This window comes from Thamnophis sirtalis, unplaced genomic scaffold, assembly GCF_051295495.1.
Source record: "Thamnophis sirtalis isolate CommonGarterSnake01/CBP01778 unplaced genomic scaffold, rThaSir2_p1.2 scaffold_6, whole genome shotgun sequence".
NCBI classification, from domain to species: Eukaryota; Metazoa; Chordata; class Lepidosauria; order Squamata; family Natricidae; genus Thamnophis; species Thamnophis sirtalis.
The window spans coordinates 35251465-35274610 of record NW_028261386.1 but is presented as its reverse complement, the minus strand read 5'-3'; the positions used below and the strand labels follow the sequence as shown (position 1 = coordinate 35274610).

General features: G+C 40.4%; 1 protein-coding gene and 1 long non-coding RNA gene across 2 annotated transcripts in view; one reads left to right on the top strand and one right to left on the bottom strand.

Moving 5' to 3' along the window:
• The window catches only part of LOC148044939 (uncharacterized), a 28495-nt gene extending 24786 nt beyond the window's left edge, over nucleotides 1-3709 (bottom strand). Inside the window, exon 1 of the long non-coding RNA XR_015696920.1 lies at nucleotides 3571-3709. This is a non-coding gene — a long non-coding RNA (uncharacterized LOC148044939). The remainder of the gene's footprint in view (nucleotides 1-3570) is intronic.
• A 5993-nt stretch (nucleotides 3710-9702) lies between these two features.
• Nucleotides 9703-21697, top strand: GTF2A1L (general transcription factor IIA subunit 1 like). The gene is made up of 6 exons (XM_087717564.1): nucleotides 9703-10377; nucleotides 13495-13591; nucleotides 16419-16984; nucleotides 17608-17895; nucleotides 19855-19944; nucleotides 21528-21697. The coding sequence occupies exons 1-6, from the start codon at nucleotides 10330-10332 to the stop codon at nucleotides 21633-21635; spliced, it is 1197 nt and encodes a 398-aa protein (XP_087573690.1). The 5' UTR covers nucleotides 9703-10329; the 3' UTR covers nucleotides 21636-21697.
• The last annotated feature ends 1449 nt before the right edge of the window (nucleotides 21698-23146 follow it).

The following is a 23146-nucleotide window of genomic DNA, read 5'->3' as shown; positions in this document are numbered from 1 at the left end:
ATCTTTATAAAGTATATTTTTAAAGTATTGTGTTATAAAGCCTGAGTAAAGCCTGTGTGGTGTATTCCAGTTTTGGTCACCACAATACAAAAAAAGATGTTGAGACTTTGGAAAAAGTGCTAAGAAGAGCAACTAAAATGATTAAAGGCCTGGAGACTAAAACACACGAAGAACGGGTTGCAGGATTTGGGTTTGGCTAGTCTAGAGGAAAAAAAAGGACTAGGGGGAACATGATAGCAGTATTTCAGTATTTGAGAGGCTGCCTCAATGAGGAGGGGTTCAATTTATTTTCCAAAGCACCAGAGGACAGAACAAGAAACATGATTGGAAACTATGGTAATCAAGAAGAGGAACAATCTGGAATTAAGAAGAAGCTTCCTAACAGCGATTTGCTTTCAGATGTTGTGGGTGCTTCACAAGTTTTAAAGAAGAGACTGGACAGTCACTTGTCTGAAATGTTATAAAGGTCTCCTGCTTGATCAGGGGCTGGAGTAGAAGACTTCCAAGTCTTTTCCAGCTCTATTCTGATTCTGATTCAATACTTTAGCTATTATCCATGTTGAATCTATAGAATTCATCATGGTGTTGTTGACCCATATTCTCCAAATACTATCAGTAAAAATAAAACACCGAGCTTCCCCTAGTTTCCTCCTCCATAAGAACTCTTATTATTTCAATTGTTGTAACCTCCACTGGCTGACCTTGGACCAGTCACTGACTCCCAACCCTACCCAGTGGCTGAAAACCTTGCTAAGTAAATTATAAGATTGGTCTAGTTTATTCAGAGCAATTTTCAGTTTTATTTTTGAAATCAGGGTGTTATTTCTGTTGCATTCACACCCACAATCCTTATTAAAAACATTTTTGACTAATCTGTTCAATCAGATATTCATAGAGTGGCTTATAGTTTAGAACATGTACAAGCACACATAAGATAATTCCTTAGAGTTTAGTCTAAGAAGAAAGGGAAAAAAGAAAGAAGAGGGAGAAAATACATTCTGGTAGAAGTTCTGTATACACCACACAAGACTTATAGACAGTGGGGTACAGTAGAAGAGGTGGCCAAAGGAACTCGTCTTTCAAAAGAGCAGGTGGGTTTGACCTGCTTCAATCTCATATCTCCCTCTGTAGCAGCCAGGTGAGAACCCAGAGTGACTGTGGATTGCTTCACCTGGGCTGTGATGAAACAATGCTTCTGTTCATGCTTTGAAAATGACTGCAGGCCAGTCAAAAAGTTGCACCGGGAAACATAATGTGTAACTGGAATTTATTATCACAAGAAGTGTTAAAAGTATTTTAGCATACTTTAAAACAGGATCTGATACGTTCACAGAAAAAAAAAGTATCATTCATTAAAGTACCTCACTGATGATCTTCAGGACATCTTCTATGCCAGTGAATGTGAATCTTTTTCGCCTTGGCTGCCAAAAGCACGCGGGCGCACTATCGTCCACACCCATAATTTAATCTTCCCCCGCCCTGTTCCCCCTGTGCATGCACATGTGACTCACCCCCACTGCCCCATTCATGCACACATGGCTTTCTTGGAGCCTGGGGAGGGTGAAAACGGCCTCCCAGAGGCTCTGTATGAGCACTGTACTTACCTGGCATTGTGTGGAGATTCTTGGGAGGGATAGAGCAGCGTGGACGGGCCAGTCAAAAATCAGCTGGCCAGCGGGCGCATGTGCACTGGAGCCGAGCTAGGGCAATGGCTTGCATGCATGCTGATATGGCTCCACATGCCATAAGTTCACCATCACGGTCCTATGCTATTTCACTTACAAAAAATACTTCAGCTGACTGCTAGCTGCAGTTCAAATCTCACTGGCTCAAGGTTGACTCAGCCTTCCATCCTTCTGAGGTCGGTAAATTGAGGACCCAGATTTTTAGGGGCAATATGCTGACTCTGTAAACCGCTTAGAGAGGGCTGTAAAAGCACTATGAAGTGGTATATAAGTCTAAGTGATATTGCTATTTCTATTGCTTGGCATATCCAGGCAGGACAGGGAACAACTTCTAGCAATCAATCCTTGTCATTAACCTTGGTACAAATGTCTGGGCAAGCTTCTTTTTTATAGCATTGCTACCTGAGATTATCTTTGACTATTGTGGCTTTAGTGTCCGTCCCCCCCCCCCATTCCAACACAGCTTTTGCTGTGGGTAAAGTTTGGTGCACTTCATTGACCATTCTGTGCAGCATGTGACTCTCTATGTATCAGTGCCTGTTGACCACTTTAAGCTGGTTGACACACCTCTTTCCCTATGGCCTCTAGGCTTTCAGGTGTGGGCTGATTCCTTTATTGCCATAGCTCCAAGCCAATTGATTTGGAAGTTTGGTTTTGAAAGAGGAACCAACCTAGGTACTAGGCAGCCTCCCCCATTATCAGTCAGGTGAATGAGGGAGATCCACTGCTCTTCATTTTCCCAACTCTCTAATCCCAGGGGTTGGGATGGGAGCAGGGGGAAGAGCCTTTTGTTAGCCACTAGCTATCCCAAGTGCAGGAAAATTGAGTTGTGATATGGCTAAATCAGTGAACAGGGTTTATCCCTTTAAATGTCCCCTTAGGGGGCCCATGTGCTGTGATTGAGGAGTGGTCTTCCCTCCAGTTGATATTGAGAAGGGCAAAAGGCAGTAAGCACACCCTCCCTTTTTTCTTTACATGCCTAGTATATTGGAAATCCGGGCTGAGGCTGCTCAGATTAAAAATCAGCAACAAAATTAGTGCTGCTTTAGTGTCTACTATTTCAAGAAAAGCTGTAACTCTCCAGAAGAATTACAAAAACTCCACAATTTACAGAAATTTCCTCCCCAAATTTCTTCTAATTTATGCCTTACAGGAAGAGGCAACAGGTGAGGTTCCAGCTGCTGCTGAACTCCAAGATTCAACAACCCAACCTTTTTGTAGTAAGGAATGCTGGGAATTGTAGTTTAGCAAAATTGTGGGTGTTGACAGCTCCAAAACAATTAGGACTAGCATACATAGGCTGCCAAAATCCAGACAACACAGGATGGCAATAAAGAGGGATGAAGGATGAATGCAAAATATTCAATTCAGATTCCCAGCCTCCCAGAAAAACCACCACAAGCATGTGACTTAGTCTTATCCGACTGTATTGACACAATGACACCTTGAATCATGAATGATCCACATCAACTGGGTTTCCGCAACAAGCTAGCCTAAAAAGTGGTTGTTGGTCAGGTGAAGCTTTCCCAATGCAGGTAAAGGTGCACCTGTGTACCTCTTCAAGTCACTTGTTTTTAAAAAAGTACTGTTCTCCAAATTTATTAAAATTAAAATACTGCTCTCCAAATTGACCTAAAAGCAACATTTCATACACTATTGAGAAGGAAGATAACTGGTGCTTTATATCTAGGACAGGAGTCTCAAAAATGATCTCAGGCAGTAATTCATCCTGGATAGTCGTCTGTCGGGTCAATGGACCCAGAATAAGTTCAAAGACGTTGCAGCCACTCAGTTCCCAAGCCAGCCATGAAGTCCACAAGTCTTAAAAGTTCCCAAGTTTGGACACCCCTGGCATAAAGGAGGGAGATAATTTGATACTACCAACCTGTTCCAGAGCCTTTCCCTCGTCGCTCTCTTTTTCTCGAAAGTATTTGATGTTTGTCCATTGTTATTTCACTGGATTCTCACGTCAGGAATCCTCCTTTCGGGCTCTTGCTGAACCCCGCTTTACTTTTCCCGCAAAGTTCTGCTTCGCTAACTGGCGAAAACGCCAGACTTTGGCGAGGCGTGGCTGTTGCCTGGGGAAACGCCAGGGGGCGCGCGAGGACGAGCGTTGGGAGCCCCGACGGCCACTTAAGCGCGCCATGGAGCCACCGGCGGAGACCGGAGGCGCCGCAAGAGAAAGAGAAAGGGAGAGGAGAGAGCGAGAAGCCATGGCTCACGGCAACCCTGTGGTGAGAGTGAAAGAAGTGGGGTGGAGGGGGAATTGAAAGAAGGAAAACAAAAAAAGTGGATTGAAAGCCAGCCCAGGTTGAACCGCCCCCCCTCCCCAGGACAGGAGGGTCTGCTCAGTGCAGGAGGAGGCTGTGTTGATTGTCTCCTGGCTATTGAATACAGTAAACCTATTTTCTGGAGGTACATAATAGTGCTGGGTTTATAGGCTATCACAACTAAGATTAATACTAAACGGAGCATACTAGCAAATGTATTTGCTATCCTTTACATGGCCTCAGTAAGTGAGTGGGGGGAAAAACCCATCTTGCTGAAGAGGAAGGACTAAATCCTTGAACAAGTTAAATAAAACAGGATGATGACACACAGCCCAGCTGGTTTGAGAAGCCTGTGAAACGGGATAGATAGGGTATAAGCAACAGTATTTCAGACTTGTGCAGTTGGCCTCTAGATTCCTATTCACAAGATAAGATAATGGGATGCCTAGGTGACTATAAGTAGTAGTGGCTGCCTATGAAGATGCCTTGAGTAGGATAAAGAGCTAGATTAGGTCTTGATTCATCAAGGGCTCCTGCTCTGAGTAATCTGACCACCACGTAATGATGCTACAGGTGGCCTGCATCTCCTTCCATTCAGAAGTAAATCAGTCCCACCCATCACTTGGAAGTAGTTTGGGGATAAGTGTAGAATGAGTTTTGAAACAATATCCTTGGAAAAATATAACACGGTAACCCTCTTAGAATTAGTCTGAAGGGTAGCCATCTTCTTAATTGACTAGGTTAGATAGTAATTCTTTAGTTGACAAGAAATGTGTCTGAAAGTCAAATGAGGAATAATATTTAATGTAATGTACTTTCTGTTTTGAGCATCAAAGAATTTCATGCTACATTATTTCACTAATTATAACAAAGTATGTTGAGCCATAATGATTTACCTTAGAACATCTCACAATTTAGTGCTGAATTCAGATTTGAAATTTTTGGCTGGTACTTCTGACCTTCAGATTATCACAGTTCCAAATAACATGAAGCAGGTATCTGAAATGTTTTGTTTTTTGATTCAGTAAATCTAGAGTTCAGACACATACCTGCTGTTCACAAAAATGCTCATTGTTTCTTTAAAAGGTCATCTGCTTCAAATTACTTGTTTGAAGTTGTGTGTGTATAATTTAGTGCCTGCCTTGTATTTCTGTTCACCCAAATAATAAATGATAAAAAACATAGAAGAAATCTAGTTGGAAAGCTTTAGTTAACAGAAGGACTGCTTTATGGGTGAATACTTAAAAGAATCAAACTAAGCCCATGCTTAAATTAATTTGCTATCTTTCACAATGACTGATCTAAATTGAATATAGTTTTGATCTGAATGCAAAACATAATCAGTCCAAATTTGCACTGCATTTCAGAACAGATTTTAAAAACTGCAACACAGTTAACATTATAAAATGCCAGTATTTATTTATTGTGGCATTAGTATATAATTCATCCCATTCAGAAATAGTGCGGAGAAGAGCAACAAAGAGGATTAGGGGACTGGAGGCTAAAACATCTGAAGAAAGGTTTCTAGAATTGGATATGTCTAGTTTAATGAAAAGAAGGACCAGCGGTGATATGATAGCAATGTTCCAATATCTCAGGGGTTGCCACAAAGAGGAGGGAGTCAAGCTATTCTCCAAAGCACCTGAGGGTAGAACAATAAGCAATGGGTGGAAACTAATCAAGGAGAGAAGCAACTTAGAACAAAGCAGAAATTTCCTGATAGTTAGAACAATTAATTAATGGAACAACTTGCCTCCAGAAGTTGTGAATGCTCCAACATTGGAAGTTTTTAAGAAGATATTAGATAATCGTTTCTCTGAAGTGGTGTTGAATTTCCTGCTTAAGCAGGGGGTTGGACTAGAAGACCTCCAAGGTCCCTTCCAACTCTGTTATTCTATTCTATTCCCACACAACAAGGAGCTTTGAGAATTATTGGCAAGAACTTGCCTGCACCTCAGATGCCAGTTTTGATAAGGAGATCATCTTAAAAAGGAAGGTGATTGTTGCTTATTCCCTCATTTTGGATAATGCAATTACATTTAAAAAACATTTTGAGAAAGGAAAAATAAATGATTTTTTCACTTAATATTTTAAGGAGGGTGTGGCTTTTGTTGACAGGATGAACAACATATTGTACAATAAGGCCAGGTGGAATATTTAAAACTTCAGTCTGTGCATGATTCAGCTTGCTCCCTCTTTTTCTGAGTGAGTTGCACTAGCAAGCCAGCATTTGCACAGATATCTTTTGAGGACAATCACATGAATGTTAACTGTTCTGTTTTCTCTGTTATCATCACAATTGGGAATGGAACAGGGAGGAAATCTGGACCTGGGTTTTAAAACTCTCTTATGGAACTTCTCTTTAGATGACTATGTGTATTCTTTGGGACTAGGCATCATTGTGTTGTATAAATATACTCATAAAACTATTCTCTTTTTGGGATAATTGTGCAGTCTACAGAAAAGGAGTAACAAATACTAAGCAAAAAAGAATTAAAGGCCCAAGATTAAAAAAAGAAGCATGCTAAAACAATTTATACATAGCACCATTCATTTAGACCAGGGATGTCAAACTCTATTTCATTGAGGACCTCATCAGAGTTGTGTTTGACCTCGGGGGGGGGGGGGGCTGGGTGGGTGTGGCCAGGATGAGGGTAGCTGGCTCGATGTCACTACTGTTGGGTGCTTCTGCCAGTGAAAACAGGCTCTTGGGCTCCGTTTTTGGCTGCCATGGCCTCCTGCAACCCTCTGCCAGTGAAAACAGAGCTTGGGAGGGCTGCACAGTAATTCTGTTTTCACTGGGTTGCAGGAGGCCATGGCAGCTAAAAATGGAGCTCGAGAGCCTGTTTTCACTGGCAGAAGCATCGCGGACTGGTCCTTCACTGTTTCCAGGGGTTTCTGGGCCTTGAGTTTGACACCCCTAATTTAAGACCATTGTGCTGGTCACTGAATTTTTGTATTCAATCTCCATTCAGCACCCATTTATTTTTGACCCATTTATTCTTAACAAAAGACAGCATTCTGAGATTTTTTGTTTCTGCACCCAATCCTTATTTCTTAGATGTATTATCTCAATGGAATATAGGACCCAGAAGCAGCTCTCTTCTTACATCTCTTTCTGTTGTACAGCCTAAATTCTACAAATCGGTCATTGATGATGTGATTGAAGGAGTCCGAGATGTTTTTCTGGAAGAAGGTGTAGATGAACAAATTCTGAAGGAGCTCAAGCGGGTTTGTTGATAAATCCATTTCTCCTGCCGATCTTATCTTTTCTATCCTTTCTAGTTGGTAATAAGTAAATCACATACCTGTTCTTGGTAGATGTGCCCAGTTCTTCAATTGCCACTGTTTTTGTCCATGTTGAACATTTGAAAATACTACTGTCTGTCATGGGATTCTAAGATGAGTCATATTTTTTCTTATAATGGAATGATGAAAACATTTCTCCAACAATATACATTTGGGGTTATAAGCTTCATAACCATTAGATTCTGGGCTGAATGAATATTTTCCCCCTATATCTCAGTTGTCATGTAAGTTCTTCTTTTAGCTGTTGAAATTCTACTGGAGAAAGTAATTGAATTGGTTAGTGCCCATATTTCCTTGAAAAGTACAGTATTGTTGCCAATAAGGTTTACTTTCCTCCAGAGACAAAACCAAAGGAGAATAAACATTTTATAGTATGTTACTAACAATTATTGACAAATATATCAGGAGAGCATAGTGGAGGTTGTATGGGTTTGGATGGGGAGAAACCATTTCTGGCTCAACCTAATCAAGACTGAATGATTGTGGGTGTTTGAGTTGCCCAGATCTTGGGTATTCCATTTCTGACCTTGGATGGGATGCCACTTCCCTTTTAGAGTTGGGATGCAGTCTAAAGGTCTTCCTGGACCTCCCAGCTTCTGCTTGAAGAACAGTTGTCAGCTGTGGCCAGGAAGGCCTTTGTACAACTTCATCTGGTGCGCCAATTGCACCTTTCCTAAATTGGATGCCCTTCATTCAAACCTTAATGCTGTGACTGCTGCAATATGCTCTACATGGGGCTGCTCTTGAAGGCCACCCAGCCCCAGCTACTCTTGAAGCTTCCACTGATCCAGAATGCAGTGGCATGAGTAGTAATAGGCATGCCTTGGTATGCCCCCATAGAGGTAATCCTCACTTAATGACTGCCCGGTTTAACAAACTTTCAAAGTTACTACAGTGGGAAAAAAATAGCTTTGTGATCAATTCTCACATTTAAGAATGTTTCGGCATCCCATATCGACATGAAAACTGTCTGAACACAGTTTTCACAACTGTCACTGTCATAACTAGCTTCCAACAAGCAAAGTCATTGGAAAAGCTGGCAATAAAATTGTAAGTCGTGGTCACATGATATCTTACTTAACTATTGAATGGAAATGAGATTGTAATTGCAGTTACGTGATTTTCTGTTTCACGCCTGCAGTATTTAGTGATGGTGTTGTTGGTCTTGATTGTGGACACTAAGCGAAGATGAGTGTGATTCAAGGTCTGCTTGTTACCTTTAAAACCCTACATGGTGTATACTGTGGTTACTTGAGCAACTGCCTGCTTCCCATAATATCTATAAGGTTTCCCCCTTAGAGACATTTTGCATGAAACAGAAAAAATGAACTTATGGATTTGATGATTAGAAAGAAAGATATAAAAAAGAGGTGGTTTTTTTTGTAATCATAGTGTACGATGTAATTTTGTATAGTATTTATAGTTGTAATTGCTGTGAAGAAAATCAGAAGCGACTTCTATTTCCTTTTCATCCTCTCACACTTTTTGCTTTTCCATTGTTTTCTTTTTTCCTTTATTTCTTTTCTTTATATTGATTATTGTTAAATTTTACCTCATTTTTAACATTTTTAATATAAATTATATGAAAAAAGAAGAAAATTCACAGGACTTTGGTTGATCTTTTTTCCATTTTTGTCTCTGTGTTTTAATTTTTTTTCTTTTTTGCAGCGCTGGGAAATGAAAGTGATGCAGTCTAAAGCAACTGAAGGTTTCTTCCACCACAATCATGTTCTGTCCCAGTTCACTCTGCATCTTCCGTCCAGCTTCCAAGCCCTGCAGAATATAGGTTGATGACTGATTTCTTTCAGCAAAGACTCTCTTAGAGAGGAATTATTGCTCAGTATGAAAGCATGGACATCAATTCAGCTCCAGCATCTTCTGCTGTGGGATGAGTAGGAAACAATAGAGAATAATTTGCCTTTTTCAGACATACGTAATACAAAGTTCAACATCATTCGGTGTCTCTTAAGGGGAAATTATAGGAATCAAACTCATTGCTAATTGCTAACAATATGATGGAGAATTTTTTTTTGCCAGAGCTACTTTTGCCTTTAAAAAATGTTTTGAGTTTGGAGGGCTGCAAGAAATGTGCCATTCCTGATGGGGGTGGGGATGACCATTTTGGGCTTTCTATGTTTGGAGTTTTAAGGGTTATATTTTATTTTAAAAATGTGCATTAAGATAAGTAGAACATAATATTTACAAAGTTATTTCTTTTAAAGAAAAATGAAAAAAAGAAGAATAAAAGCAAATTTGCCACTGAATTTCAATGCAGTGATTTTGGATACTGGAGGTGGTACTGGAGGCCACATTTGGCCTGCAGAATGTGGCCAGCTGATATATTGTGTAATAGAAATATTCTTGTAGATATAAAAATATAGCCAGAACCTAATGGTGAAATAATTCAGTGAAATGTTTCCTTTTTCAAATCTAGTGTTACTTGTAATGGCTGTATTTGCACATCAGACTAAGCCTGAATTTTGAAGTCTTCCTTGCTTGTTATTTGTTTACTCCTGCTGACTCCTCCTGCCTGTTGAATAGACTAAACAAATCATAAATACTATCATGATATGGGAAAGCAGAGAATCTGGCTCATTCTCCTTCTAAGCTATAGTAACTTTTTATAACAAAGCATAGTTAGAATGAGTGGTCTCATTCTAATGCTGGTCAAGTATGACAAATAAACGAAACTTTTCTGAGCTTATTCTCTTTTAACAATAAGTACAAATTCTAATGTCAGTCTGCCTTGTTTATAATGCATGCACCAAGGGTATATAAAATGTGCATTTTACACATTCAAGAGAAGCACTTTCTTATATGGGCAACCTCTATAAATGTGTGTAATTCTGTTCTCAGACTCCGGTCTCAGTAGTGGGCATTCATTTGAGATGGGCAACAATTTAAATTTGGTTAATAGATAAATATTGCTGGGAAACGATAAGGCTACAAATTTACATCAGAAGTACTTGAAGTTGAAAAGACAATTCAAGAAAAATGCAAATGTTTAATGATATTTAATCTTTTATTTAAATAATATCCCTTTAGGTGTTACTGCAGGCAGACGAATGCGTCAGTTCACTAACTGTACAACACCAGCAGTAGCAGCTGAACTAGTATGTAACTTTGTTATTTCCATACAATTTTAACATTTCAGAAAAGGCGAAAATGTCAATTCAGCCATGGATGGAAACACAAGTCTCTGTGCTGGAAAATACCTTCTGCCAAAATTGGACAAAGCCCCAGGTAAAAAGTATGGGGCACCCCAGGGGACTGGAGGCAGCTCTGGGAGACCTGATGCAGGACACACATGAGTTGTGGGGGTGCTGAGGATAAATCTCTTCACCTCAGGGAGGATTTGCAGTACCAAAATGGAGAGTCTTGTCCTCAGCACCCCCCAAATTCTATGCGGTGTCTGCAGGGCCTTCCAGAACCTTCCCCACTACCCTGAGACATCCTGCCCGCCTTACCTGGGAGATTGTCCACTTAAACAGCTACAAGATCACTCAACAACCACAACCGAGAGTGTTGGGATTGCAGTTGTTGAGTGAATTGGTCACATGACATCTTGGATAACCACTGCTTTGCTCAACAACAAAGTCTGGTCCCAATTGTGGTTATAAGTTGAGAATTACCTGCCTAACTTTAATATATTCCATATTCTCAAATGATTCACATAGTCAAAGGCCTAGCTGAAGTCAATAAAGCAAAGTTAAATCTCATTTTGGTATTTTCCTGCTCTGTTATTAATTGGTCATTATGTGATTTTGTTTTCCTCTGCCTTTCATTTCACATTCATTTGGTATTACTCTTTTTATGCATGACTATGTTTTTCATCATAAAATTTTAAGTGAAATGTTGCTTGCATAAGAATAATTGGTAATTATGCAGTCTCTTGCATTTCTCATGGGTAAAGAGTTATACACCGATCACCAACCTGTAGATCAAACTTTGTTGCTCAACTGTATATTTGTTGGCATAAAACAGTTTGCACTTTAATACACTCTTGTGGAGGGTTAGCAGAATTATTTTTCTGCGAAGAAAAAAGATGGTAGAAACTGTGAGAAAATATGGATGGATTACAAAATAGACTCCCCATAAAACATCATGAGTGTGGTGAAGCACTTGAAACACACACACACACACACACACACACACACACACACACACACACCAAGAAGGAGGGAGCGAGAGAGAGAGAGAACTGAAGCTATATACTTATTTTCATTAATGTAAGAACTGCAAAGGTGTATATAAATGCGCACACATGCAGGAAGGATTGTATTTCAAAAATATTCAAGGGAACTTCCATTAATTAAATATTTAGGTCTTCTACCTCCCTCAATGGAAGTCTTTGGGTAAAGGCTACAGAGGCTTGGGTCAGCTTTAGCTTTTATGACTGCAATTGGATGGTGCCTCCAGTTCCATAATTCAATAAAACAATGCATCTAGATCAGTGTTGTCAAAACGGGAGTGTGCGTGAACCTTTTTGGCACTGAGCGGTGAAATGGGAGCATGTGCGTGTGCCGGAAATCAGAAAAGCAGATGATCTTCCTGTTTCCGGTGCGTGCATGCACCTCTTCCGGTTTCTGCCATGCAGGCACGCACGAAGACCAGCTGTCTGGGGTGAATGTGCTGGATCCACCTGGCCTTTCGAGGGTCCTTGCACCCCCATGCCCACCCCCCTGCCTGCCACCCTGCCCACCCCCCTGGTCCCTGTTGGGGTGGTGGGACATCCCCACCTATGACCTGCTTCTGCAGCCCTGGACAGGGAGAGGAATGCTGCCTCCATCCACTGGAAAGCCAGAGCTCCTTCCTGGCCTTGGAGGTAAGAGTCGGCGTTCCCGGTGGTTGGGTTGGGGGGCTAGCAGGCGGGAGAGTTTTGTGCCAACTCTGGCTGGGATCAAGCACTCCCCCCCCAGCCCATCACTGAGAACAAGACAGCACAGCCCCCACTTCCTGGTTGCTTCTTGGCCAGCATGCCTCTTGCCTCTCAGCAGCGTCTCCATGCTGTGCTCTCCTCTGGCCCTCCTGGGGCACCTCCCTGATAGTGGCACCTCCTTTTCCTCCTGCTCCAGCATCTTGGCTGGGAATGGGAGCATGAGAACCACCACCGCCCCCTTGCAGTAGGAGCAGTGGGTGAGGCGGGTGCCCAGCCAGCAAACTCTGCCCTGTGCACCTGAGCTAGCCAGGCGTTCTGGACCATGGACATGTGTAAAGTGCCATGGGCTGGAGGGCTGGGGCTGCAGAAGAAGCCTGCTTGGGTGGGGAGGGAGGGAAACCCCAGCCTGCCCATCCTGGCTGGCAGCTCTTCTCCCCTTGCTCTTCTGTGTCCCAGCGTGCCAGCCACCTGGTCTTTCCATGTGCGTGTGCGCTGGAAACTGGAGGATGGTTTTCCTCGTGTGTGCATGCACACCGGGTGGCTTCTCTTTTGGTTTCTGGTGCTCCCGCATGCATAAAGATCAGCTGGCCAGAACCCGAAAGAGCGAGGTGACGGCTCACATGTCCAAAGAGATGGCTTTGCATGCTACTTCTGGCATGCGTGCCATACATTTGCTGTCATGGAACTAGATTAATTCAAGAAGAGACTGGACATCCATTTGTCCAAAATAGAATAGAGTCCCTTGCTTGAGCAGGGGATTGGACTAGAAGACCTGCAAGGTCCCTTCCAACCCTATTATTCTGTTTCTAAGATTCTTTGTTGGATGAATAGAATCAATTCAATTTCCCTAAATTTCATTTTCCAGTCAGCTCCTCTAAAATGATTGAAACATGTTCAAGCAACTGTGCTCAAGGAAAAAAAAACCTCCTTAATGGAGATAGAATTCTTAAATGATTGGGTGGGTTTTGGTTTTTTTTGAAGATCTCTAAAGGAAAAGAAAAAAGTGTTTTTCACAGAGACTAGAGTGTAGAAATGCAGAATTAAAATATTGTTTGGCATTTCATATCAGAAGAACCCCCTCTTGCAGGATTAAACCTCCTGGGTGGTTATAGTTCTTACAGTGATAAGGAAAAGGTCTCCAAAAGAGGTAGGAAGTCTATATAACACCAAAGAAGAATTGAACATGATTTCCTGCCACATGAGATAAAGCTTTGATGCCCGATTTCCTATTTCTTTGGAAAATAAACTTGCATAATTTATGTTAATGAAACAGTACATGGGCTGCTCTGAGATAGGATACTACAACTTTGGATATTGAATGATTTTTCCTGATAAGCTTTCTTTTATCTAGGAGTCTTCCCAGTCTAGTGGGGCCGTCCTTTCTCTGCCTCCTGGCCTTAGCTATCCTATCCAAATACCCCCTGGTGTGACTCTTCAGACAACCTCTGGTAAGAGTTAATGGTATAGCCTTCATCATGTTTCTCTGCCTCAGGATTTTTTAAGATGGGTGGACTTCATGCTGGTTGGGGGAATTCTGGATGTTTGAAGTCAACCCATTTTAAAGTTCTTGAGGTTGAGAAACACTGGCCATGAGCATAATTTATGCACTGAGTATAATAACAATAACAATAACTTACCAAGGGAATGCAACAGGGAAATAGTGAAGTGTTAATGTTAATAATTGAAACTTCTGCAAACTTAATGCCTAATTATTTGTTCTGGTTCCCTCTTAATGAATTTTATAATTCAAGTGCTTGTTTTAAGAAATTCTCCCACCTTATGAAAATCTTCAGCTTTCCCGATTCTTTGAAGAGAGGGAAAACTGCAGTGTGGACAAGTGTGTGTACAGGGGAAAAATAATAACAATAATGATTTGATAGACTAATGCTGATGCTGATATTTTAATTAAAGAAGCTTGCATGCTGGAAAGCAACTTTATCCTAGCCAGTGCGAGTTTCTTACAGTCTGAAGTTCAAAAGCACAACATGAAGCAATAGATAAGAGGGGAAGTGCATTCTGCCTTAATAGAAATGTAGTTTGGATACTTTAGAGCAGGGGTGTCAAACTCTTGGCTTGCAGGCCGGATGAGTCTCTAGCCACGCCCACGCTTGGTTTAGCAAAGGGGGAAAAGTCATGATACATCACATCATGATGCCATTATGACGTGAGTTTGATCTCCCTGCTTTAGAGATCATTTAAGGCAATGGGAAATCATATAGGGGAGCTTTCCCTAACATGGGGCCCTCTGGATATTGTAAGATACTTTTTCAGTGCTAAGTTGAAGTGCTATCCGTCCAGCTAACCACTCTTAAGACAGCAAGGCTGGAATGAAATTTGCTCTCCTTATTCTTCTATTGCTTCTTTCCCCTTCTTTGACTTCCTTCCAAGATACTGGGGAACAAAGCCTAAAATCAATAAAGGAGAATATTTGTAGCTCAGGATTGAAATGAGGGATCTTTGGTACTCTCGGAGCTTGCTTGTTTTCTTGCAGACGTTTCATTACCCTAAATAGGTAACATCATCAGTGCTAGTAAGGAGTGCTGTTTTCTGTCAGTTAATATTCTGTGTCTTGCCTGTCTGTATGGATGAAAGTGGTGTTACTTTGGTTGGGTTGTTTACTGATGGCTCTTTGGCAGTTTCTTGATTGGGGTATTGCTTACGACTGTTGGTCTGAATTTAACCTTGGAATTAGTCTATGCCAGGGGTTCCCAAACTTGGCAACTTTAAGACTTGTGGACTTCAACTCCCAGAATTCTGGGAGTTGAAGTCCACAAGTCTTAAAGTTGCCAAGTTTGGGAACCACTGGTCTACACTGATTGCTGATTACTGGTGAAGAGATGGAGCCTTTTTCTCTTTTGGGCTGGATGAAGCCTGAAATATTTTTTGTGGCAGTGTAAGAATAAGGGGGATGCAAATACTTTAATATCAAGAGAACCGAACATGAATTAAAACTTTTTCACGTATTGGCTGAGGATGGGATGAAGGCAGTGTCATATTTGTGCTGTAGTTATGTGCAACTTTCCTCAATTGCCCATAAATTTAGAGTTCATGGTCATGCAGAGTCTGAATTTCAGCTCATCTGCAGGTGGCTAACTGCGGAAGACTAATGTAAGAAACAAGAAAGGGAATATTTGTTGAAGAGGGAATGTACAATCTTTCATTTATCCACAGATAGATAGAAGGAGCATTCTTCTTCTTCTTCTTCTTCTTCTGCTTCTTCTTCTTCTTCTTCTTCTTCATCATCATCATCATCATCTTCTTCTTCTTCGTCTTCGTCTTCGTCTTCGTCTTCGTCTTCTTCATCTTCTCCTTTTCTCCTCTGTAGCCAAATTAATAAATAATGTTTGTGGGCAGGTAATTGTGTGTAACTGTATTAGCCTGAATCAGTCCACTGCAGGATGAAAGCTTCTTCACTGATCTAGGACTTACTGAACAAGTGACTGGGCCAAAATTATCCATTTGGCTACTATGCTGGCAAGCACACTTTCTCTCTGTATGTGAAATACTGTGATAATGTGATGAGCAGCCTTCAAATGCAAAGAGACTGGTCTGTGTACAGTTGTGTTGCAATAGGAAAATAATCAGTGGGATGGGCAATGCAGAAGGGGCAATCCCGGAGTCCTTCGGGATTGGGCGGTTTATAAGTCTATTAAATACAATACAATACAATATACAATATGCATTTTGAGGAGCATGAGCTTTGTTCCAAATTTGCCTTCACAACACAAAAAATCCATTTTAATTTCAACGGAGGACTGGGGACAAACTATTAGTTTGGAGGAGCACTTTTCTCCATCTCCCTAGAACCACCCCTGCTTGTATATCAATTTCTGCTTCTTTACAGAGCTGAATTAACTGTTGATCGATAGTGGTTGGAGGGAGGTAGCAGTCTGAGCAGCAAAAGAGTTGCATATTTGTTCAGTCATTCTCGCTTGCAGGCTGGGCGGCCACATACAGTAAATGGAATAAAACAAATAAACACTTGACATTCTGGTTGGCTGTCAGATAATTTCATTAGGCCGGGTGATTTCATTAGGGCTGTGCAGCGTTTCAGGTTCCATTCTTGAAAGGTGCTAGAGTGCACTCTTTCTGAAGGAGCCCTGTCTTTTCCTGAATTTGAGCAGCTGGCACATTGTCCTGGAAAAAGAAGTGCTATTTAAAAAAGCGGGTGTGTTTTCACCCCTGCATGCTTTGAACAACCTTTATGGACTAAATCTAAAAATGCTGCATAGTCCTAATATCCACAATTTCTGCTTTTTTTTCTTCTTCTTGTAGGGCACTTGTATAAAGTCAACATGCCTGTGGTTGTCACTCAAGCTACTGGTGGAGGCACTGCCATTCAGACTCCACTTCAACAAATATTCCAGCAAGTTGGGAAGCAATCCTTGGTGCCTCAGCCAGCCCCAGTCAATATTATACAGGCAAATATGTCTTCTCTTCAAGAAACCAGCAATGGTAGCTTGCTGACCTCAAAGCCGCCTGTGCCCCAGCACCTAAAGATGGGGGATAAAGACTTGCTTGGGTCTACTGCTGCCACACTAGAAGCCACCAGAAGTCAGGGGGAAATTGCAGTAGGGACCCTGGTAAGTCTGCAGCCCTCAAGTTCTTTACAGACTTCCCAGATAGGTGTTACAACTGTTCCTGTTGCAAAGCCATCTGGAGTAGACAACCTCAGGTCCAGAGAAGCAAGAGGAGGCGTATCTTCTGGTGGGGGACAATTGTCTGTGAATGTTGAACAGCCTCCAGAACCTGATGATATAATTGAGTTGATAATTATGGGCAATGACTTGGATGACTCTGCCCTTCTCTCTGATGAAACCAGCCTCTCTTTTGTTGAAGAGGTAACTCTGCTGCTTTTTATTTTATTTTAAAGGATTCTTAATATAACTTCTTAAAGAGCGTGTAGATATAATTTTAAGAATGTATTTAGCAATAGCATTTAGACTTATATACCGCTTCATAGTGCTTTACAGCCCACTCTAAGGATTTTTACAGAGTCAGCATATTGCCCCCAACAATCTGGGTCCTCATTTTACTGACCTCAGAAGGATGGAAGGCTGAATCACCCTTGAGCCTGGTGAGATTCGATCTGCCAAACTGCTGGCAGCCAGTGATCAGCAGAAGTAACCTGCAGTGCTGCACTAACCACTGTGCCACTGCGGCTCATTTATACATAGCTTGAATAGAAATGTGAAATGAGGTTCATCACAGAGTTGCCTTGCAGAGTGAGATAGGTGGCATATAAATTTAATAAATAAAATAATAAATAAATTTTATAATAATAAAATCATCCATCCATCCTCATTTAAAACAATAGCAAAACATCTATTTATTTTACCAAAGTTGAACAGTCTTGATATTTTTAATGTGTTGTGGGGGCAGGAAGTACTGTGTAGTTTTAAAAAGATGTTATCTCTTGACTGCATGCTTCTCCATAGCCTTTCAGATCCCCACTTCCTTTTAGTTAGATACCAGTGTGCAAATGGAATCAGATCTGCTGGCCCAGAAAAATATTTCCAGTGACATTGAAGAAATCATTCAACTAGATGGAACAAATGATCTCTCAGCCAAAGCAGAAATAGAAAGTCCAAGAGATGGAGAAGATGAGGAGCTTGTGGGTATAATTGATGCTGAAGATTTAAAAGTCCTGGATGAGGAAGAAGAAGAGGAAGGTGAAAATAGCACTTCAGACAATCAGTCTCTCAACAGTACCAGCGATGCTGATGAATCCTCAGTTGATATTGTTGAAGAGGTAAAACGTAATGTTTAGAATGATTGGCTTTCACTTTTGCATTATAGTCTTAATTTGCATTAAGAAAACAGAATTAAAGTGGACAGCTATCCAGTTCTTCCATTGATGGATTACTAAGTCCTTATTTCTGCTATAAAGACCTCTCATGAAGGTGTTCTTTTCCACTAATGAATAGGGCATCATTCTTAATGTTAAGTGTAGATCTCCTTTCATGTAATCTAAACTTATTAAACAAGAACGGGCAACCTGGAGCCCTCCAATATTTTTGACTATAATTTCCATGGTCCCTTGATTGACCATATAGGTTGGGCCTCAACGGGTGTTGGAGTCCAGCACAAGATTGTTGCCTTTTCTCTGTAGCAATAGAGCACTAATTTGCCACGTCATCTGTGTGAAGGTCTTCATTACTATTTGAATGTGGCTATCAGGTCACATCTTAAAACATCCATTCTGTAGATTAAATTCATATAATTTCTTCAAGGTTCCCTAGAAGGACTTGAGGAGAACACAGATCTCTCCATTCAAATCTAATGCTCACAATTGGATACATGTGTCATGCAGATAGTGTACAGACAGTCCTAGACTTACAACAATTTGTTTAGTAACTACTCAAAGTTACAACAGCACTGAAAAAGTGACATGACAATTTTTCATACTTATGACCATTGGAGTATCCCCATAGTCATGTGATTAAAATTCAGATGCTTGGCAACTAACTCATATTTATGATGGCTACAATGTCCCAAGGTCATGTGATCACCTTTTGTGATGATCTGGCAAGCAAAGTCAATGTGGAAGCCAGATTTACTTAACAGCCATGCTACTAACATAACAACTGCAGCAATTCCCTCAACAACTATGGCAAGAAAAGTCATAAAATGAGGGCAAAACTAAGTGAAACATTAATTTTGGGCAACATAAATTTTGGCCTCATGTGTGGTCATAAGTTGACTGTCTGTGTTACAATAATGGGAAATCTACATGTATTGTTTATACATCATCTAGCTTGAGGGGGATTATAAATTTGCAGTGTTCATCTCTGGCCAAGACACTAACTCATTGTATGCTCTCTTTTAGTTAGATTTGCAACTTCTTGGAAATAACTTGTATCTTATTGCTTCTGGCAACTGTGTGTGCACAACATAGATTAATTTGATCCCTGCAAATCCCAAAGCTGTTCCCTGTCCTGGTTCCACAGAAACAATTTTGCATTTTGTTTTTTAAAATATTGAGTATTGGTGCTGAAATACATTTAATTGGGAAAATGTGCAAAAGCCTGGTTAATAAAAATGAAGTGTACAGAATTTACCTTCCAGAAGGCAGAAAGGGGAGTGGAGAAGTAATTGAGACAGGACACACATCTTTTGAAGGATGAAAGTGGGGAAAGCTGAACTGTATTAGCAGAAAAAGTAATCTGAAGTCATTTATTGCTAAACCCTCAGAATGTTCTTTTTTATATAGAAAGAAAGCAGACAGCAGTTCTTTTGGGGAAGAATAGTTTTGTCTGAGAGCTCTGTTTAATATCTGTAAAATTGAAAGAATAGATATAATGTTCAGTAAAGTGCATGCTGCAACATAGCTGCTATAGGTATAGTACGGATGCAGGGCAATTTCCTGAATTTTTACTTGAAAAAAGCACAACAGACCCTTTGAGGAAGTGATGTGTTCTGTTTGGTGCCAGGTACATTTGTAGAGTCTGGCAACCATTTGTGATGCTGCCTGAGCTATACCCTGCTTTGCAGATTTTGCATTAGGTACCAAAGTAGACAAGAGAATTCTGTGAATTTGCTTGATCCTTGTTGTAGAGGCAAGAACTAAAATATCCTATATAATAGCTCTCTCTATTCCTGTACTGCAGTATACTACAATAACAGTTAGGTGCATTCTATTTTAATAAAATAGTTAAATGTTAGTCCAAACTTTTTAGGTTAAACTTCTGGGGCGTTTGTTTCTTTGCAGGATCCTTTAAATTCCGATGATGATGTTAGTGAGCAAGAAACACCTGATGTTTTTGACACTGATAATATAATTGTATGCCAATATGACAAGGTACGTTTAAGTATTTTTTTCTTTTTAAATGACCTCTGAGACTTCAAGTCAGCCTTCCTTAAAACATCAAATATATCAGGAGTTCTTATTTCCTGGTGTTGGAAAATTTGAGACGATAACAGATATTTTTACCTAGTTCCATAGTGCCAGATTGGGGCAAGCCCCTAATACATTTATACTTTAGGCATGTAGTTAAAAATAGATTCTGTGGGTTCGGTGCCCAAATATATGTTGTATACAAAAACTGACATAGAAGTAACCAAATAACATGCTTGCTTAACTCTGCGTTAATATGAATCCTCTCTTATATTTATATAATTGAATAGCATGCTTATTAATCCCCATGCCCATGAACTAGTGAAAGATTACAGCAAAAAATGTGACAACAAGCCTATGGTGAATGATGACCTTTTCAGTTGTATGTTGTCTTTTTATGGAATTGTGCAGCTGAAATCTTTTCATATGCTTGCTGTGGTTTCAGAAAGCCATGCAAATAGAATGAAAACTGAGTAGAACCATGTGGTTAAAGGTTGCCGTTCTTTAAAAGAATTGGACCTTTTTATTCATTAAGAAATCTAGTCATCTTGTGTGAATTTTCCCCATAATGCTAGATAACTGGTTATCATGGGCATGTTCCTTTAGACACACTACATTTTTGATAACACGAGGCTGGGGAGATAAGGAAAGAATTAGATAAATGGAAAACAGATCTTGGCATAACAGAAATGAACAGGTGTTTGAACAGGTGTCGGTGCTTCATTTCTCTCTGCTTCAGAGCTGGCAAGGCTTATTTCCAAAAGCTTGCTTGGGATGGGACAATTCTGATTAAGTGAGAGAGGAAAAGAGTAACTCATAAAGGCCCAAGTGATGTTCAAAAAAATCTATGCACACCACCAAGGTGAACTGATGTAACACTTTTCTCAATTGCCCAGGAGAATCTTGAGAATAGTAGCTTGATGTCTGTGAGAAAGGCAGAAAGCATCTTTAATGTGATTTCTCAGCACTTTTTTGAGGTCCTGCCTTGAAAATCATGCAAGTGCTGTCCCTTACATTATGGGAGAGAGGGAGGGAGAGGGAGGGAGAGGGAGGGAGAGGGAGAGAGGGAGAGAGGGAGAGAGGGAGAGAGGGAGAGAGGGAGAGAGGGAGAGGGAGAGGGAGAGAGAGAGAGAGAGAGAGAGAGAGAGAGAGAGAGAGAGAGAGAGAACAGCAAATTGAGAGGAACAGTAAAATTTGCCACCCAGTGAAAATGTATGAGGGTTTTCTCAGCCCCATAAACCTAAATGAGCATAATCAGGAGCCAAAATGGAGGACATATTAATAGAGTATCCCAGAAGATATCATGACTGGAATTATAACCGGAGGTTTCTTTCTGCAGTGTTTTTCTTGTTTCTAAATTACTGTAAGGTTTGCATTGTTGACTTGCCCCACCTTGGTTTTGGTTCTAATATTGGACTGGAACATCAAGTAACTTTCTCATTGCTTATAAAAGAAAATATCTTTTCTGTTAGTGGACCTTCTAATCACCAGGATGCAAATGTTTTCAAAGCCATGACTGAGGGAGCTGATATTTTGTCTTTCATTAGGTTCAGCGAAGCAAGAACAGATGGAAATTCTACTTGAAAGATGGTGTGATGTGCTTTGGGGGAAAGGACTACATTTTCTCCAAAGCCATTGGAGATGCAGAGTGGTGAAAGTTTCAGAAATATCTGCAGTATTTTTAAAAACTGCTTTGTAAAATTCAGTAAGGAAATATTGAAATTTTTGTGCTCTGAAAAAAATTCACCTGAACAAAGTATGTGACTGTATAAAAAATCCAGTGTTGAAAATTACTGTGTTTATTGCTCAAGCTCCATTTGATTTGTACGAATCAGTAAATTATGTGTGTGTGTGTATGTGTGTGTATATCCCTCCCCCCCCACTCTTGCACACCAATTTCCCCTTATTCCTTCCTCCAAACGCACATAAGTCACTCAGGAAGGCTTACAGCAATTGAAATCAATATAAAAAACTGAAAACATTTTGATGACAAAAAATGGAAAACATATCTTGTAAATCATAGTGGGCAAAGACAAGAAATAGCAACTTTGACATAATCTCTGGAGACATTATCTCTGGAGGGGTGGCACATAAAAATACAAGAATACCCCTGCTGCCAAGGCCTGTCTGAGGCAAATATTTTGTTTCTCACAGTGGCTCACCAGAGACTTTAGGAGTGCTCATAAAAAGCAATAGAACTATTTAACTATTAGCTCTTCCAGCTCCATTGATGCTGCTAGCCACCAAGCTGACAATAGTGCGCCGAGTATCTCAGCATTGAGTTCAACTGGCTTGAAAAAATTCCAAAAATATTAGTCGGCTCTCACAGGCTGGTGTGAACCAGCTTCATATATCACTGCAGACATGTATCTTTTGAGCCCATGAGTTTCGGAGTCCAACGAGACTGAGCTTGGTCTCCATAGTAAACTTTCATTATTTATCGTTCCATTTTTTTAAAAAAAAATGTGATTTGTAGTTGAGTGTGGAACAGAAGATTGGTCACATTTATAATTATAGGCAAAATATATTTTTGTTTTAAAATATACTATCTCCCCCCCCCCCAAGAAATGTAATATATACTATATATGGCTATCTAAAAGTCCATTTTTCATGCTTCTTCCCTCATAAGCAGCATAGACAATCTACTTTCAGAAGGCATAGAACCTGAACTAAAATGATTATCTTCTTAATTGCTGGGAGATAGTTCTATGACCATCAATAACACCCATCTCTATTTAGAGTAAAGTCATAACCCCCATCTGAAGACTGTTAAATTGGTAGCTGTTACCAGTTTTTGTGTAAACACATTTTTTAGTTGGTAAGAAGTACAGGGAGCAAAGCTTAAAAGACCAGTTGTCATAGTAAGCTATCAGTGTAGGAGGTGATTGTGGATGCAGCACAGAATAAATACAATTCCCTTTGAAAAAATACTGTGTTTTTTTTAAAAAAAGGGAGATCAAATGATAGGTCTGTGTGGGCAAATTAGTAGCATTTTTAGTGTAGCTATAAATCTGGATTGTTTGGTGCAAAGGTAAAATGCTTACTTCATATTCAAAAATATTGGGGATCACTACTTCCCATATTCCTAATTGCTACTTCCTAATTGAACAATTAGATCCAAAGACCAAATGGGATATCTCAGCAAATAGTAACTCCTAGGTGACCT